A 20,344-nucleotide genomic window follows, 5' to 3' on the forward strand; every position below is an offset into this window, starting at 1 on the left:
TATATATGGGAGGCATTTAAACGCAAGATGGTAAGTTCAGAGCTGTGCCTGAAAATAAAAGAAATAAAGATGGTAATATTAGGGATTCTTGGTTAAATAAGGGACATTGAAGATTTTATCTGGAAAAAGGTGGAAACATATGTCAGGAATAGGCAACTAGTAGCAAATAAGTCCTTTGAAGATTATAAGAAAGAATTTAAGAAAGTTAGTAACGGCAAAAAAGGGGCATAGAATGGCATCAGCAAGTCGAATTATGGAGAATTCCCAACTGTGTAAGTATAGTGTAAACAAGAGGATAGCTAGGGAGAGAGTGGGGGAGCAGGGGATATATAGTCCCAAATGAATAAGTCTCATCATTATTTACCAGGAAGACGGATGTGGAGGATAGCGAACTAGGGAAAGGGGTATGCAGATATTCAGAAATATGTTTGCATGAGGAAGGAGGAAACATTATCAGGAGAATGGGCGACAGCAAGTTTTGTTACCTTATTAAAAATGGGCAATAGGGGTAAGCCAGGAATCTACAGGACGATGAGCTTTACATCAGTAGTAGGGAAATTATATGGGGAAAAAAACTAAAGGGCCTGTCCCACTTAGGCTATTTTTTAGGCGAATATAAGCGACTAAACTGTCGTCACATGGTCGCCGGGGTGCCGTCTGTATGATCGTGAGTAGTCTCCTCAGTCGCCCAAAGAGTCGTAGCATCTTTCTGGTCGCCAATGGATTTTCAACATGTTCAAAAAATTCCGGCGACAGTGGGTTGAGGCCAATGAGCGTAGCTTGACTTCTCCTGACGTAGGTGCTGTCGTAGGTTGTCGCCATGATGACGCAGGTTGTCGCCGGTGCTGACTTCGGTGAATTCCATTGGCGACTACCTACGTCAACCGGCGACAGGTACTGGCGACTGAATTGTCTTCAGTTGTCGCCGGCAAGGTTGTAGCTTGTGGCGGGTGGACGTAGGGTGACTTTGGTTGTCATAGGTGGTCGCCTGTGTGGTCGTAGGTTGTCATAGGTGGGGTCCTAAGTGGACGTCCTAATGGGTCGTCGGTTGTCGGTAGCTTGCTGTAGCTTGATGTCAACTAGGTGGTAGGTTGTTGTAGCTTGTCGTAGACATTGTCATAGAGGGGGGTCCAGTCGCCGGTTTTTCGGCGACCTGCTACGACTATGACAGTCGTCAGCAGTCGACTAAAAAATTGCCTGTGGGAGAGGCCCTTAAGGGACAGGATTCGTGAGTGTTGGAGAAACACCTTTTCCGGTTGTGACTTCTTTTCATGACAGGATTTGTGTTCACTTGGAAAGGCAGGGACTGATTAGAGGAGATTTGCATAATTTTTACCAAAATAAATACTGTCTCATAAACCTATTTGTCATGAATGAATCACACATGGTTAGCACAGGTCAGGGCCCTAAGGAGTGTTGTAGAGCAGTGGGATCTACTTGGCGTGCAGGTACATACTTCCTTGAATGTGGCATCACAGGTAGATAAGGTAGTCAAGAAGACTTTCAGTATATAGGCCTTTTTCAGTTTTTATTTACATCAAAACCACTTTTCCCTCTTTATTTTTAAGACATAAGGCAAGTAAATACTTTCCACAGTTAAGGATATGTAACTGCAGATTACTGTTCCACTGCAGTTCAATTGATCTCTTCAATGAATTGTACACAATTTATAAATACTCTTCAGAACAAATGTATTACATCAAGGAATAAATACAAAATGGACATTCATGAGAATTAAATGTAAATGTTTCATATAATGCAATTCTTACATGGCAGTTTAAATTAGCTATAAACATGTAATCTGAAAATTCTTAATTGCAGAATTAACTGCCGCAACCCATTTCATTTATATTTAGTAATAACATGGCCCAACCTGTACAAGAATTAGAGTTGTTACAAACCCTACCATCAGTGGCACTGCAGATCTGCCTGCTGCTTGTGCATGCGATTCCGGAGACTTTGGGGGGGGGGGGGAGGGGGGGTTAAAATGCAGGTTTGTATTGGTTGTCGGAGAGGAATTTGCTCAGACTGCTAGCTGATGAAGAAAATCCGTTCTGCGATACCGCCCTCGTTTTTTTTTTAATGTTGCTGGTCGATTGCGTCGCTGGATTGAACTTAAACGCGACTAAACACGCCTTCAACATCACGGATCGCAAGTGCAAGCCAAAACAAAAGGTATGTCATTTATTTAACATATTATCTTGCTTTTTGGTGTGGCTTCATTTTAATCTGCTGATGCAAAAACGTTATTTAGGCCCCGATGCAAATCGGCCGTGTCTCGCCTGTTGATGGGGCTTAAATCATGGCAGCGGCAACATTCCAGCCAATCACATTCCAGAAACATCCACTCAAGATAATCAAATTCATTATTTTTTTTTGCACAATCATGTCATAAGAACATCTAAATCATCTATATTGTGTGTTATTGTCTATCCATGATCAATATTTTCATACTAAATATCCACAGTACAATTTTAGTCAGATGTATTGTGCAAAAAATAATGATTTTGATTATCTTGAGTGGATGTTTCTGGATTAATTTATGGGAATTTAACATTAAATTCCTTCCATTTGGCATAGAAATTCATGACAAAGTGAGATTTTAAAAATCGTTATATTGTGAATTATTGTCTGAATGGGATCAGTTTATTATTTGGATACTTTGGCTATTTAAATAATTATTTTTAGCCTGTTCTTAAGAATGGGATAGATGTTTATATCTAGTAATTGAATTTAGATGAATCAATTGGTCAATTGATTCATCTAAATTCATCTAAACACGACGGTCAATTGATTTGATGACACTGATGAATATGAATTTTTTGTTTGGTATTTACTATTTTACGTTACGATAATATTAAAGTTCTGATCTTGAGAATATCACATTTTTTAATTTTCAAGAGTCTGGGTGTTTGTTACTATTTCCGTTACGACGGTCAATTTTGTAATTATCTACAATTAGGTAACTCACTAATTATATACTTTAATTTCAGGTAATCCAAGATGTATATTTATTTCAGAATGCTTCAAACTATAACAACTGAAATTTCCATTCAGTTCTCTTATTTTTTAAGAAAGTTATGGGCTTTTATGTCAATTGACTGTCCTCGATCACAGCTCTTGTGTTAAGTTAATGGAAAAGCAATAGGGAACAAGATGCTAATTTCTGAGTATGAAAATGACCATAACTTTTTTAATACTGAAGATATGAAAGTGAATTAGGTATCAAATTAAAGTTCTTTTTATGCTTTATCTGATGGGATAAATTACAGGCTTGATTTTTAAATCTCAAAATTTTGTAACATTCCTACAAGAATGGCTTTATTGAGACCAACATTACGAAACAGTAATGATACATGTCAGATCTACATTTTCACAAAACACTGCATAACTACCATTCTCAATGTTCGTGGTTATAAAAAAGTTAATTTTAATTTCAATTAAAGTATACTAAAGAATTGTGTCAACTACACACAAAAGGTAAAGATTATGTACAAACCTGCTATTTCCTCCGTGGTGCTAGCTCTCATATCCAGCATGACTGTTCCATTTAATATGCAGCTTCTCAACTCAAACAGACTATGTAAAGAGAGGGTAGCTACATATGGTTTACTCCATCGCTCTCCTCCATCTTCCACATCCTCCTCAAATTTCAGCCATCTGAGATGAGAAGCAGATCAATATTTCCACATGTTTAGTACTGAATTATATTTGAGGCTGCTATGGCATGTAAAAGATACACTCAAAAAATTACTTCTAAGAACAAATGGCAAAATGTTATTTTAAGAACAAATGGCAATTAAATCAAGTTTATGATTAAAATCTTAATGCATTACATCTTAAAGGAGAACATATATTGGAATGATTATATTAGATTGAACACAACATCAAGTAGATGTTCAGTGAATGAGATTGTGTGGCAGGACAAGAGTGTCAGGCATGGGAATTAATATACATAGGACATTGTTTCAAATAGCAATTAGAAATAAATTATATATAGGTTGTGTACAGAATGAACTTTAGTGATAAAGTAATTAAAAAAAGACGTAATATTTTTGACACACCTTGACCTACTAGCCATCTATTGATTTTTCTCGTTATTTTTGTGTATCAATGCCTCAATTGTTCTACTTTAATGCATTAAGGGCATGCCCTATGGACGGCACAGTGACGCAGCAGGAGAGTTACAGTGCTTGCAGCGCCAGATTCCCGGGTTCAATCGCGACTACGGGTGCTGTCTTTACGGAGTTTGTGTATTCTCTCTGCAACGGCGTGGGTTTTCTCCGAGATCTTCAGTTTCCTCCCACACTCCAAAGACGTACAGGTTTGTAGGTTAATTGGCTTTGTATAAGTGTAAATTGTCCCTAGTGTGTGTAGGATAGTGTTAATGTGCGGGGATCGTTGGTCAGTGCGGACTCGGTGAGCCGAATGGCCTGTTTCCGATCTCTAAACTAAACTAAATACATACTGTTATTAGTACCAAATGTATGATTTTTTTTTAAGTCTACATTTGGACACCTGATGGGCTAGGCGGCACATAGGCGCACTTTGTTCACTTGATGCCATTAAACATAACTGCAGATAGATGTTCTGTCATCAGTGACGCATGCAGGAGGCCACAGTTTAGATCATGCTGAGACAGGTGATCAATTAGATCACCGCATATAAATGAATAGCTTTATGTTATATTAGATGCTTCTTTGAAAATAGCTCAAATCACAATCTTTCAGTGCCACTAAAATATCAAATAATCTTGGATAAATAATTGAAAGATTTAATGATTGTAATTAAAATGTCAATATGGTGGGGACTAGGTTTAGAAATTCAAAAGTTAAAACGTTGAAATTACAAAGCAGATCATAAGAGTCATTGCTCCACCCCATTCAGTAATCTTTCATAAGTATTCTCAGCCGAAAATGATAGCTCTGCTTCTAACACCAAAGATGGTATCAGACCTATCGATTCCTTTCAGCATTTTCAGCTCCTGTTTAGTGTTCCCACATCTGCTTTATTTTGCTCTCACAACTCAGGAAAGGTGATACGGTTTAAAAAAGGTTTGACTTGGAGCAGAACAATATTACACCAAATTCCAGGACTATTAGTAGCAGTGGAACATGTATGGAGTACCCGGCGTGGAGGAACTGCCGTCAGGCGGAGGGAAAGAAGAGAGAACAAGGGAGGACCTGGCATGGGATACTTGTCGGCGCCCTTTACGTGACAACTCTTGGCATACCTTGAGCATGCAAAACAAAGAATATCACTGTGACTTGTCACATGTGACAATAAAGTATCATTCATTCATCATCCATTCATTCAAGCATTCATTCATTCACATAACAGAAACAATTTTCTGGAATAAACTTTGACACTAATAAATAAAATATGTAACATTTATTTCATCATGGATTTTCAAAATGCTACTCAAAACAACCAGGTTCAACTAATTTTGTTTCTAATTAAATCAAAAATGCTAATACTCAATTTGCATTTTCTATCATTGAGATTTGTGACTTCCTGTGACCTCAAATATATGCCTAGACATCCATGCCCTCAAAGATTAAGATCATGGTTGTTCTCAGCTTCCTACCAGCAGGATAATTCCAGTCTCCTGCCATTGGTCTATGACATCAATAATTGGCCTAGGCACCTCCTGTGCAAACTCATGTCAAGAATGCTTGGCCATTACCCTGGAGGTTCGCCATGCAATCATCCACACAAAGTATATTTTTTGCTGTTAAGTCTCTCCCAACATTTTCCCTTGAGCAGCTGCACTTCCAGAAGTTTGAAGAGTGCTGCCCATAACCCACCCGTGTCTCCTTCAGGGCTGACTGATGAGGTCACAGCTGCTAGGGTAAGTGGCAGCAACAGATCAATAGATTAGGGCATGCTGAAACTGACACAATGCAGTGTTATGCAGGAAAATTTAACATGGCTGATGTCAAAACTTTGCAATTAAAGATTGTGATCTTTATGGAAGCCTTCAGATAGGCATTAAGTAGATACACATTATTATACCTGCATTAAAAAGTAGTAAAGCAATTTATCACGTAACCTACCGTGTCATAAAATATGAAAACTATACTCAAAAGGCCTTGGAAGAGGCAGAGCTGCCTGACCTGGTGGAAGAACGCCTGCAGCTAAGTAACAGCTAAATACTGAGCTACCTCGGAGTTGAAGAAGTTTTTCCTTAAGCTGTTCGAAGAGCCGCATGCTATATAAATGTTTAATTTTGACTCCTGATCAAGGGTGAATACATTATATTGTCATTTCATGAGCACTGCATTGGTTAACTTTCAAAGGAAATCTTACGACGTGGTCAGCTGAAGGACGCAAAGTGGCACCATTTCCTGGCAGTACTTTATTGGACATCGTTCAGCCCACACATGAAACACTGTGCAGTTTTATCCGCTTGAGGGTGGTTGAAAGCTAATAGTACAATAATAGAACGAAACACTAATGTAAGACAGAGTCTGGTTATAAATTGGATATAGCCAAAGGAGCCAATTCAATTGATAACAAGAAGTAGGATAGTGTTATTGGCCAAATCAAATAGGCAGAGCAGAAAAGGAGAAAAGCAGAAAAGCATAATGGCTGTCACATATATGGCAATTTGTAGCTGTGCTTGAGGCCATTTTTGTGCAAAACCTGATCTTAACTTGTAGATTCATCTAAACTAGTTCTAGGTAACATGCAAGCCAAAGGTCTAACAAAAGGAAATCTTTTTTTTTTTACAAGTAATTAAGAACCTATGACTTTTCCTCTTCACTTTTATAAAACTGAAACCTCTTTTTATTTTCCACTGTAATTGCGGGATAAAACAAAAGCAGTAATGTTATAATTATGAATCAGAAAACTGTCCTAATTTGGAACCGTAATCTCTAAAAAAAAAAGTATTGGGTGGCTTATATATAATGGATCATTAGGACCGGTTTTCTGGGTTTTCTCGGGTTTTTAATTAAAGACATGCCCATTGTTAGTTTTGACTTTAGTTGCAGAGAGGCACAATACACGCCAAACAAAAATCTGATCAATAGGGTTTTGAGAACTTTGGGCCAAATACAAGAAAATGGGATGGAGAAAGTGGGTTGTTACCTGTTTCCATGCTGAACAGCTCTATGAATTTGATTGTGGTTATTTTAGTTCAATTAAAATCAATTATACTGCTGGCATAATATTGTGCAATTTTGTTGGTAATAAGCATTGAAAATGATTTTATCGGTTTTCTAGTGCTTCCAAATCATACATCATTGGTCATCATACAGTAAAATGACCTTATTCCTAAATAATGAAGTTAAAAAATTACAAACAAAAATGGATTTAATATAGAACCCCTCAAATGCAGATGCAGCATTTTTTTTTAAATCAGACTAGTTGCCCACAGCAGAATAATTCTTGAAGAGGATCCCTTCTCCGGTTTTGGTGGCAGATAAAAGTACTTTCTTTTGTCTAGAATATAACATTGCAACAACTAATACATTACTGGTCAGACTATTCCCAAGGTAGCCAAGAATTAAAATGAGTTATGATAACAATTATGCAATGCCAGTGCTTACCGAGCAGTTTCTTTCCACTCACAATCTTCTCCATCACGGAAGCAAAGTTCATCCAGCTCTGTGAAAAGATCATGAGGCATGTGCTCCTCATCATCATCTTCTATCCCCAGGATAAACTGGACACGTTGAGATGGAGTATCTGCAATTATTTTCAAGAAAAATTAAATTAAATCTGGTTTAAGCACTGCACCTGTTCGATGCTCGTTGTAGAAATGCATTCCTTTAAATCTGAATTGTGGCTTTCCCATTTTTGGCGGCACAGTTGGTTAACTGCACTTGATTCACAAAGAGTCAAGGATAGAAACCTACTGAAAAAAAATAAATAAGTGCCTAACTACATAGATCTGAGAAACTGTCTCACAGGTAAAAGTTAATAACTTTCTTATTTTCTAGAGTAATTTAGAGATAATATTTTAACAACTAATATATATATTTTCAAAATATACTAAATGAGGGCTGTCAAATAATTAAAAAAATTATTGTAATTAAATATTAAGTGCAAATTGAATTTGGCTAGTGAATAATTATACTATAGACAATAGACAACAGGTGCAGGAGTAAGCCATTCGGCCCTTCGAGCGAACACTGCGATTCAACGCGATCATGGCTGATCATCCCCAATCAGTATTCCGTTCCTGCCTTCTCCCCATATCCCCTGACTCCGCTATCCTGAAGAGTCCTATCTTGCTCTCTCTTGAAAGTATCCAGAGAACCGGCCTCTACCGCCCTCTGAGGTAGAGAATTCCACATTCACAACTCTGTGAAAAAGTGTTTCCTCATCTCCGTTCTAAATGGCTTTCCCCTTATTCTTAAACTGTGGCCCTTGGTTCTGGACTCCCCCAACATCGGGAATATGTTTCCTGCCTCTAGCGTATCCAAACCCTTCATAATCTTATATGTTTCAATAAGATCCCCTCATCCTTCTAAACTCCAGAGTATACAAGCCCAGCCGCTCCATTCTCTCACCATATGACAGTCCCACCATCCTGGGAATTAACCTTGTAAACCTACGCTGCACCCCCCTCAATAACAAGAATGTCCTTCCTGAAATTAGGGGACCAAAACTGCACACAATACTCCAGGTGTGGTCTCACTAGGGCCCAAAACAACTGCAGAAGGACCTCTTTGCTCGTATACTCAACTCCTCTTGTTTTGAAGGCCAACATGCGATTCGCTTTCTTCACTGCCTGCTGTACCTGCACGCTTACTTTTGTAGACTGATGAACAAGGACCCCCAGATCCCATTGTACTTCCACTTTTCCCAACTTGACACAATTTAGATACTAATCTGCCTTCCTGTTTTTGCTACCAAAATGGATAACCTCACATTTATCCACATTAAACTGCATCTGTTATGCATCTGCCCACTCGCCCAACCTGTCCAAGTCACCCTGCATTCTCATAGCATCCTCCGCACAGTTCACACTGCCACCCAGCTTTGTGTCATCTGCAAATTTGCTAATGTTACTTTGAATCCCTTCATCTAAATCATTGATGTATATTGTACATAGCTCCCCCCCCCCCCGCCCCCCCACTTGTCACTGCCTGCCATTCTGAAAGGGACCTGTTAATCCCTACTCTTTGTTTCCTGTCTGACAACCAATTTTCTATCCATGTCAGCACTCTACCCCCAATACCATTTGCCCTAATTTTGCCCACTAATCTCCTATGTGGGACCTTATCAAATGCTTTCTGAAAGTCCAGGTACACTACATCCACTGGCTCTCCCTTGTCCATTTTCCTAGTTACATCCTCAAAAAATTCCAGAAGATTAGTCAAGCATGATTTCCCCTTCGTAAATCCCGAATTTACTAAAATACTAATACTTTGAATGGTCCAAAGGGAAAGTTTTTGTTTTGAATGATCGGATATAAAATATTAAAATTAATGATAGAGGGCAGCACAGCGGCGCAACGGTAGAGTTGCTGCCTCACAGCACCAGAGATCCAGATTCGATCCTGACTACAAGTGCTGTCTCTATGGAGTTTGTACGTTCTTTCTGTGACATTGTGGGTTGTCTCCGGGTGCCCCGTTTTCCGCCCACATTCCACAGACAAACTGGTTAGTGGGTTACTTGGCTTCGATAAATGTTGTGAATAACTTCTGTAAATTATTCCTAGTGCGTCGGATGATGTTAGTGTTAGTGTACATGGGGATCGCTGGTCGGTGTGGACTCGGCTGAAGGGCTTCTTTCCACTCTGTGTCTCTAAAGTTATCATTTTTAAATCTCTATTCATCGGAACTCTAGTTCCAGTAACTGCACAATATAATTCCCTCAGCCTCAACGTTGTTAACCACATAGCCCCTCAACAGGCTGCTTAGATTTTCTGCAACTTTAACAGTGTAATGATTTTTTTCCTTTAGGAAGAGCATGGAATGTGATTAGTTTGCATATACAGATATGCTCAAAAGTTTAAACCCTTTACCAGTTCATGTCAATTTATGTTCAGGGGCATGTGTTATTCACCCTGGCAAAATAGTTTAATATGTAGTGTTCATTCATTTAGGCTTCACAATGTGGTACTATTTGCATCTCAAAAAGGCACACTCGACAACCAAGGTGAAGCTGCATTTGTTCAAGAAGATCCATTCAAGCCACATGTAAAATCAAAAACAAAACTGCTGATACTGGAAATCTAAAACAAAAACGGAATGCTGTAAACACTCAGCAGTTCATGCAACTGAGTGGTAGAACAAAAGGTTAACAAGCATTAACTAAAACATTAACTCTCTTTCTCTTTCCACAGATGCTGGCCAAGTGTGCCAGAATTTGCTGAACTAACAAATTGAGGAGAGACAGGTGTTGTGGTTCATCTTTGTCAAGAAATAAGCTTTGTGGAAATAAGTCCGATATAGGAGCCTTCCATTAAGCTATTTTCAATGATACATAAAACCGAAAAAGAAATTTATTAACTTGTTTCTGTAATTACTTGTATTGGGCGGCTTTGGATTTCTCTTTTGGCTGAAAATTATGCAGTCAGGCAGGCAAGTTTGAAAGAGAACTCATCAGTGGCAATCAAATCTATTTAAATTGGCCATTGGAGAATGATAACAGCAGCATATTAAGTAGGGGATAGTCAGAAAAATAATAACTTTTAATAAAAACTACTCTAGTAATACAATATAGATAGCACTCATAGATAACAAATTACCAAAGAATTGACTGATCCAAAGAAAAGTGGTATGACAGGTAAATTTAAGCTTTGTCATACAGGCATATCGCAAGTGGCGTGGTGGCCGAGAGGAGAGGGGATTCTTACGTTTACGCAATGCTGAGGCAAGATGCTGCCTCACCCACTGAGTTTCTCCAGCATTTTTGTCTACCTTCGAGGCAATGTTAGAAATTAGATGTAAATGAACAGTGGATTGACACAGGATAATGAGAAAATGGAACAATTTAGGAAATGGGAAGCCAATTTTAGATCTGCAGAAATTTATTGTGGATGAACGAGAAGCGTGTACAGGATGACGAATTAAAAAAAAAAAAATTGAGATGAGGAAAAATATCCACAAGCATTATTCACAAAAATAAAGTCACAAAATTTGTAATTTGGTTCAAATCATTGTTTATTATGTTCTACTGCAATGAAGAGAAAGCAATTTAATCTAATGTGCATGATTAATTTACTGCAATAAGACAATGGCAGAAGTCGATACAGCCATGCACGTCTACAATGAAAGGCATTTGAAAGTAAATGGTCACTGATGAATTAGAGGGTGTTAACTGGCAGATCCACATATTTAACTAATCAGCAAATACATTTCATGGTAATGGCTTTGTAAAAGTGGATTTAAAATAGTATTAAAGTTTAATTTACCTTTGACTCAACTACTTCAGAATCAGTCTCAAGTATTTTATATGCAACATTAAAAAAAAAATTTTTTTGAGAAATAATTTTTTTGAGACCACACCTGGAGTATTGGTCCCCTAACTTGAGGAAGGACATTCTTGCTATTGAGGGCGTGCATCGTAGGTTTACACGGTTAATTCCCGGGATGGCGGGTCTGTCATATGCTGAGAGAATGGAGCAGCTGGGCTTGTACACTCTGGAGTTTAGAAGGATGAGACATTCATCTCATTGAAACATATAAGATTGTTAAGGGCTTGGACACGCTAGAGGCAGGAAACATGTTCCCGATGTTGGGGGAGACCAGAACCAGGGGTCACAGTTTAAGAATAAGGAGTAAGCCATCTAGAACGGAGACGAGGAAACACTTTTTCTCACAGAGAGTGGTGATTCTGTGGAATTTTCTGCCTCAGGTGGAGGCAGGTTCTCTGGATGCTTTCAAGAGAGAGCTAGAGGGCCAGGCCATGCCAAGCAGTTAATTCAGGTCTATTTTATGCTTTACCCCATGTCGGATCCCACCTGTTTTCATTACCCAAGGAAAATGAGAAAGATTCAACCAAAGGAAAAGGAGAAAGATTCAATTAATTACATGAAAGGTGTATAATTTTATCACTGGTGCTATTCTTGCACTGAAAACAATGTTCTTAGCCTTGAATATACTTAGAAGCTTTTATAATGTTCTGATATTCTATATCCTATAACTATACAACTCTACAACTCTGATCTGGGGGGGGGGGGGGCGGGCGTGGATGGTGTGTGTGTGTGTGTGTGTGTGTGTGTGTGTGTGTGTGTGTGTGTGTGTGTGTGTGTGTGTGTGTGTGTGTGTGTGTGTGCGCTCGAAAAAACGATGCGCGAACGGGAATTTGTTTTACATATTCCGGTAGAGATTGACCCCCTGGAGTCCGAAATCCGCTTATCTGAAAATGTTGTGCTTTATTTCTTGAGTTATTAATAAAAATTTTCACAAATCCAATACAACTTTGAAACTAAGACGCTTGTTTTGCGCTGATGACGTGACAATGGATCTGCCTGCCTGCCGTCTGCTCACGCTGCGACTGACGTCACCTCCCACCTCTCCCTCCTCCCCCCCGTTTTACAAAAGTCACCCTGTCGACTGAAGACCAAAGATCATAACTGAAGGCTGCGGCACATGCTGCGAGTGAAAAACGAGCCCTGTACTAGAGCTTTCGGTTCCAGTCCGTCGCTGCCGAAAAACCTTTGAAAAAAAACCCCGATGTCTTCTTGCTCGCGCTGCGAGTGACGTCACCCCCCCCTCCCCCGACCACTCCCCCTGTACTCGGGCCCTGCCTGCAGCCTGGAACCAGGAGCGAGGTTCGGGAACCAGCCCTCCCCTCTGACGACGCGCCACCCCCCCACCCCTCAAACACTACCCCCCTCTCTCTCTGCCCCCCCTCCCTCTCTGCCCCCCTCACGCTCCCTCTCTGCCCTCCATGTCCGTCGCTGCCGAAAAACCTTTGAAAAAAAACCCCGATGTCTTCTTGCTCGCGCTGCGAGTGACGTCACCCCCCCCTCCCCCGACCACTCCCCCCGTACTCGGGCCCTGCCTGCAGCCTGGAACCAGGAGCGAGGTTCGGGAACCAGCCCTCCCCTCTGACGACGCGCCACCCCCCCACCCCTCAAACACTACCCCCCTCTCTCTCTGCCCACCCTCCCTCTCTGCCCCCCTCACGCTCCCTCTCTGCCCCCCATGCCTCCTGTGGGGGCAACGGGTAGGGGAAGGGTGCATTTTGCATCTGGGAGCGAGGGAGTATTGCGTTCAAGAACCAGCCCTCCCCTGTGACGACGCGCCCCCCTCCACCCAAACACTACCCCCTCCCTCTCTGCCCCCCCCGCTCCCTCTCTGCCCTCTCATGCACCCTCTCGCCCCCCCCCCTCCCCCCCTCCCCCCCTCCCTCTCTGTGCCTCCGTGTCCCTCTCTGTGCCTCCGTGTCCCTCTACCCCCCTCCATCTCTAGCCGCGCCTGCGAGTTATGGGCTATGTGTGAGTGGATAGGGCGGGGAAAAAGAAGTGAATGAATAATATGAATATAATATCAATGGGGGCGGTTAGTGTGTGTGTGCGGGGGGGGGGGGGGGTGGTTAGTGTGTCTGTGTGAGGGATTGGTTAGTGTGTGCGTGATGCCACAGGCATCCCTCTCCCCCCACAACTACGCCTTGAGGGGACGGGACCCAACGGGTCCCACTTGGTCTAGTAACTACTAAAACCTCCTTTAAAATTAATATCAACGTCAGAAATTGAATTGCAACACAATATAACTTTGTCTCAAATGCTCTTCATCATAGTCATCATAACATTTATTGTCGAATTGTATTGTAATAATGGCCCTACAAGATCTTCATTTCAAATTAAACAGCTGTGGGAACTATAATTGACCATAAAGTCCCTGTGGCAGAGAGGTGGAAAACCTGAAATATTAATTCTATTCATCTCCTCACAGGCACTGCATAACATGCGGTATATGTTCAGCTGATTCTTTCTTTAGTTTAGACTTCCAACAACTAGAGTTGTTTAATTTTGAAAACAAATATTTCAATCAGGATGTGGTTTGTTAAACTTTTTGTAGTTCTCTTCAAACTAAGCCAATGGGACTCGCTTCTTACTTTGCTACCTTGGGAACGAGAAAAGCGGGCCAAAACCACAACTAATATGTAACTGTTGTGTTGTTGAGTATTTATACTCAGGTAAAAGTATGAAAATTAGCAATAAGCTACAGAATCAGCTCCAGTGGATTTATTCCCCGAAAGAAAAATATCCTTTTAGAAGCAATAGTGTAATTGTTGTGCAATTAGGCAAGAGATCCTCAAGACAAACAAAGATGTGCCAAATACCAAGAAATCCTAGGTTAAGATCAAATGTAGATCCCATAGAGAAAAGCAAAATTCCGTTTGTTTTACAATCTGATATTTAATTCATACTAGACCAAGGGGTTGGGTACCGTCCCCTCAACGAGCAGGTTGCGGAGTGGGGGGGCTGTGGCGTCACTGTGACCTCGGGATCTGCAGAACTTGCTCGTTCTTTCGGAGGTAGACAAAAATGCTGGAGAAACTCAGCGGATGAGGCAGCATCTATGGAGCGAAGGAAATAGGCAACGTTTCGGGCCGAAGCCCTTCTTCAGACTAAACATTGCTCGTTCTTTCTGCGCCTTTTGAAGAACGGGAGGGGGGGGGGGGGAAGGGGTGGTAATGTAACTCGTGGAAAACAGTGCGCATGCGCGTTGACAGCAGCTGCTGTAATCCAGAGTGGGGGGCGGCGCCACAAGCGAGGTGGACCACGAGTAAAGGCATTGTGAGGTCAGCAACTGGGCAGCAGTTATATATTTTTTTTATGTCAGTTTGGTGATGAATTTTAGTAAATAACTCGTGAAATAATTAACCAAATTTACAGAGGAGTGGATTTTTGAAATCATAAGGTAAATTTCTACCAGAAGATGTAAAAATGTCACCGTTATTATAACGTCAGCAGCTGGACAGCGGTCAGATGTGAAAAAAACGTTAGATTGGTCAACAATTTTAATTAAAAAATTCAGGAAAATAATTAACCAAATTTACAGGGGAGTGGATTTCTAAAATCATAAAGAAAATCTCTACCAAAATATGTAAAAATGTCCTCGTTTCGGCATCTGGTTTTCGAGATGCGTTTCAAAGGCGAAATCACACACACACGCAGAGTTTTAATGTATATGATATTTTAGTGAGCACAAAAGATTACGTACATTCTGAAGCAATTTAATATAATAAAATAAATCACAATTATAACCTTAAATTTCCCATGAGAAATTGCATTAATAAATATCTCTGCGAATTTGCAAACTAGTTACCTTGTCTATAGTTTATACCTCATATAATCAAATTATATATGTATCACAAACAATGCCAGGGTTAATCCTGATCTTTTGTTAGGAAGAGATTCCTTAATGGCCACAAGTGATACCAGTTATCCACCTCCAGAAAGTCAAGACAAAGAAAATGAGATTTAAAAAAAAGGAGTATCAAAGCAAAATGATTAGTTTGGACTAAATAAAGTTAATGCCCATATAGAAACATAGAAAATAGGTGCAGGAGTAGGCCATTCGGCCCTTCGAGCCTGCACCGCCATTCAATATGATCATGGCTGATCATCCAACTCAGTATCCTGTACCTGCCTTCTCTCCATACCCCCTGATCCCTTTAGCACCAAGGGCCACATCTAACTCCCTCTTAAATATAGACAATGAACTGGCCTCAACTATCTTCTGTGGCAGTGTTTGAGTCAGCAGGGTATTTGGAAAGGGGAACAAGTGCACACTTACATGGTTGGAACGTGTAGACTGAGGTTAAGAGAAGGAACAAGGTTACAAATGCACAATGAACAGAACGGCAAAGGGAACTTGTTAATTTTGTTATCACCTTGGTCCTCCCATCTTAGCAATTCATAGAATATTTAAAGTTTGAATCCTTGAAAAGTATTAGAATCACAATTGTCGGCATTTTAATATTCATTCTTTTTTCATCCTTACCATATGAGGGAGATTCTCGTCCATCATCTTTATCTGAATCTTTCTCTTTTCCCTTTTTCTTATGATGATGTTTATGTCCACGATGCCTGTGACGCCTTCGGCTTTGTTTACCAAAGGGAACATGGACTCCAATGTATACAGCTCTGTGACCTGGAATTTCAAACACATGCCCAGTCAAAACGGACGTAAACTACAGAGGCCAAAACTGATTTTCAAAAACAGAAATTCATTAGTAAGAAAAAAATCTATTTCTGAAATTATTGCACTACATAAAACTACCATTGAACTACCAGATCTTGCAGTAGTAATAATCCATACAGTGTGGATTCTGTTCCTGATTATTGTTTCCACAACTTTCCCCACCACCACAGGGAAAATTGACGCCTGCAATTACCAATTTCATTCCCTGATCCTTTTTTGATGAAGAGTGTAATATTTTCAATAGTTTAGGCACCAGAGCAGTACAGTGCCATCCATAATGTTTGGGACAAAGACCCATTATTTATTTATTTGCCTCTGTACTCCACAATTTGAGAATTGTAATAGAAAAAAATTACATGTGGTTAAAGTGCACATTGTCGGATTTTATTAAAGGCCATTTTTATACATTTTGGTTTAACAATGTAGAAATTACAGCTGTTTTTCAAAATCTCAAATTGTGGAGTACAGAGGCAAATAAATAAATGATGGGTCTTTGTCCCAAACATTATGGAGGGCACTGTATCTACAAATGTTCAAATGCTTATGGCCAGTCAATTCAACGTTTCTCAGTAGCATTTCATCTGGGGCATTTGATCTATCCACTTCAAGTGTAACTAGCTTTGTTTGTGTCACACTTTCATCAATTTCCAGCACATCCAAGATCTCAACTGCGTCTTGCTTTGCTAAGACTCCAGTAACATCAGGGTCTTTGGTGAAGACTAATGTACAGTACACATGTGGCCTTTGACTCCTGGAATAAATTTTCTATTTTAGTCTCTAAGCAGCCCCACTTCTCCTCTATATCCTTTTTTAGTTCCATTTTCTGCCTGGTGTCATTCTCTGTCTGCCTCATCTTTCCTTTTTTAATTACTCTCTCGATTTTCTGAAGGCAGTCACTTGTATTAACAGCCTGGCATGCACTATTTGCTTTTTATTTCATGCTTTTTATCTCCCCCATGTCTTAAAAGATAAGATTGCATATTGATAGGTCTAGGTAATTTGGTAATTTGTCAGAGGCTCCCAAGAATAGAAAATATTAACAAAAACAATATATATAACTCAGAAAGTTAAGAAACGTACACAAGTTATGACCAAAATAATTAATAATTGCAGAAAAGTCTTCAAATGATTTTGATAAATGCAGAGGCAACACATATTCAAAATACTCAGTGATTTTGTAAGAACAGAAAGATAAGCCAAATAGTATTGGGCACAAATTTATCTCCAAAAGGAGACACAAGAGACTGTAGATGCTGTAATCTTGAGCAAATGATCAAAGTGCTAGAGGAACACTATCTATGGTGGTAAAAGGACAGATGTTGTTTCAGGTCAGGACCCTCTTTCAGGCTGATGGAGTAGTGTGGCGAAGACTGGCAGAGAGAGGCAAGGGAAATGGTGGGGCATGAACTGACAAGTAATAGGTGGATTCAGGTGAAGAAGGGCGATTGGAAGATGTGGAGATAGTAACACAAACTAGAGGTGACTTAGAGACAAGAGGGTGCAGATGTGCAATGAGATAAGGAAAGATGAGGAATAAAATAGAAAACCAGAGGTAGGGATCGCAGGTAGAATGAGGGAGGTGTCAGGGGAAGGAAAAGAGGGGATAAAAAACACCATCTGCTAGTTCTTGCCTCATCTCTTTCTTTTATCTCTCTTTACCAGCTTTCTTCAATCTACTGCATCAGCCTGAGGAAAAGTCCCAACCTGAAATGCCTCTCCTTTTACCTCCGTAGATGTTGTGTGGCACGCTGTATTTCTCCAGCATTGTTTTTTGCTCTCTTTTTAAATCTCCAAGAGTAAGCTTTAAGTTCATCCCAAAGAAATACAGTACTATTAAACAGATACGGTAGATAGTCAGGACCTTATTTTCCCAGGGAGGAATGTAAAAGGTAGACGGCATTGCTTTAAGATGAGAGAGGGAAAGGTTTAAAGCAGATCAGTATGTCAAGGTTTTTTTAAAACTCAGAGTAGTGGATGCCTGGAATACATTGTGTCGGAAGGAACTGCAGATGCTTTAGGAACCAAAGATCCTGGAGCGGAGGGTTTAAACCAAAGATAGACACAAAAAGCAGGAGTAACTCAGTGGGACAGGCAGCATCTCTGGAGAGAAGGAATGGGTGACGTTTCAGGTCGAGACTCTGAAACACATTGCCAGGGTGGTAGTGGAAACAGATACAAAAGTTGTATTTAAGAGGCTTTTAGATTGACACATGATTAGGGAATGTACGGATGTGGATCATATGCAGGGAGAGGAGATTAGTTTAATTTGGCGTCAATTTTAGCGCACATTGGGGGCAGAAGAGCCTGTGCCTGTGCTTTTCTATATTCTATGGTCAAGATGTCTAAGCATTGGAAGACAATTTGTATTTTACTGTTTCATCATCTGGTAAATGCAATCATAACAAAAACATAAACTGTCAAAAATACATAATTTTATGCAATCTTACTCTCTAGCTCTTCCTTCTCGAAGTTTGTATTGACAATTGTACTTGTTTTACCCAAATCCACGATAGCTTCATCATCGTGTCGCTGAAATAAAGTTACAGCACATTTCAAGTTCATTATTTACAACAAATGTCTTACTTTTTTTTAAAACTTAATATACGACAATATTGTACTAAGTGCAAGATCAAGGAACAACATGCTCCTAACTGCAGAGATGCAAAAACTGTCATCGGTATAATCTCTGAACTGCAGTGAATTGTTCCATTTGAGCTATTTCTTGTTCTTAAATTCAAGGATTTCACTCACAATTTTAAGGATTTCACTGTCATTTAAGATATATTCAAACGAGATTTTCAACTGTGTTCTAATTGTGATGGTATACCCACTTACACATTGTTTAAAATGTGTGTTTTGTAGGCTTCCGAGAATTAAATATTTTCAACATTTATTCAAAAATCAAGTCATAATGAAAATTGGTACGCCTGATGACAAAGTATAATAATAGAAAACCCATGCTTAGAGTATTAATCAACAATGTCTAAATAAACTCACAACAGATATTGTTAGAGAAGTTAACAGTCTCTTGGGGAGACAGTCATGATAGTCTGCCATTGATTCACAAAAGTTTTTTTTTTGCTGTAGCAAAAACTACATATTAACCTACGATGATTGATTTAGGATTAAACACACTTTATAAATCAGGTTGTAGATGCATTCTTGATTATTACATTACAGATGAAACCCACATTCCTAGATCACAATTTTCTGTAACACGAGACCACATAATCTGTGCATGCCACAAGAAAATAAACTTGGGGGGGGGGGGGGGAATGTGTTTGTTTTTTATTTACGTTTTCCCCATATAAATTCTGTAAGAGAAAATGTAATTTGGTATTTCAAATTTTCAGGTAGTGATTAGTGAATTATGAATAAAGGAAATGCAGATGCTGGTTTAAACCGAAGATACAAAAAGCTGGAGTAACTCAGCGGGACAAACAGCATCTCTGGAAAGAAGGAATGAGCGATGTTTCGGGTCGAGACACGTATGATACGATAGAACTTTATTTATCCCAGGAGAGAAATTGGTCTGCCAACAGTCATAAAACACAACAAGATACATGAAACATGAAATTAAAGTGACGAGTGGAAAGACCACGATTTGGAATGTGCAAAGATTGAGAAGGGGGGGGTGGGGGGTGGGGGGGGTGGGGGGGGGGGGGGGGGGGGGAAGAGGGGGAAGAGGAGTCAGTCTACCCCACGACAGAAGGAGGAAGAGTTGTACAGTTTGATAGACACGGGGAAAAAGGATCTCCTGTGGCGTTCCGTGTTGCATCTTGGTGGAACCAGTCTGTTGTTGAAGGTGCTCCTCAGGTTAACCAGTGTGTCATGGCTGTACTTCCAAATGATAGGGGTGTACTTCCAAATACAATTTGAAATCATTTGAAATAAAAATCTATTGTATGCATGTTTCTCAACAAAGTTATATTAATTGGGTAATATCTTAATAAGTAGAATTTAAGTAACGTGTTTCTGTCATAAGGTAAATTACCCACTGTGGAAACTGAGCTTCTCAATTACTTGTTGCATTAAATATAGAATAAATCCACTCTTAATTTTTAAACATTAGAAATTCAAACAATAATAAGTTTAAACAACGTTTAGCGTTTGGTTTTGATGCTTAAGAAAATAACACCATCTGATTGCAAACTGCTGAACTTCCAAATTCAACCTCTATCAGTGTTAAAATAATTTACTTCAGACATCATTCTGCTACTCTGGGC

At 39.8% G+C, this 20,344-nt stretch overlaps 1 protein-coding gene across 6 annotated transcripts in view; it reads right to left on the minus strand.

Moving 5' to 3' along the window:
- slc4a7 (solute carrier family 4 member 7) overlaps positions 1–20,344 on the minus strand; it is a 119,615-nt gene that overhangs the window by 70,951 nt on the left and 28,320 nt on the right. For all 6 annotated transcript variants that reach the window (XM_033047190.1, XM_033047177.1, XM_033047198.1 and 3 more), the window contains exons 2-5: positions 18,566–18,647; positions 15,918–16,067; positions 7,554–7,692; positions 3,500–3,660 (exon numbers count right to left, since the gene is read on the minus strand). In XM_033047190.1, coding sequence (XP_032903081.1) covers positions 3,500–3,660; positions 7,554–7,692; positions 15,918–16,067; positions 18,566–18,647 — 532 coding nt within the window. The remainder of the gene's footprint in view (positions 1–3,499; positions 3,661–7,553; positions 7,693–15,917; positions 16,068–18,565; positions 18,648–20,344) is intronic.

This window comes from Amblyraja radiata, chromosome 2 (assembly GCF_010909765.2).
Source record: "Amblyraja radiata isolate CabotCenter1 chromosome 2, sAmbRad1.1.pri, whole genome shotgun sequence".
Lineage (NCBI taxonomy): Eukaryota > Metazoa > Chordata > Chondrichthyes > Rajiformes > Rajidae > Amblyraja > Amblyraja radiata.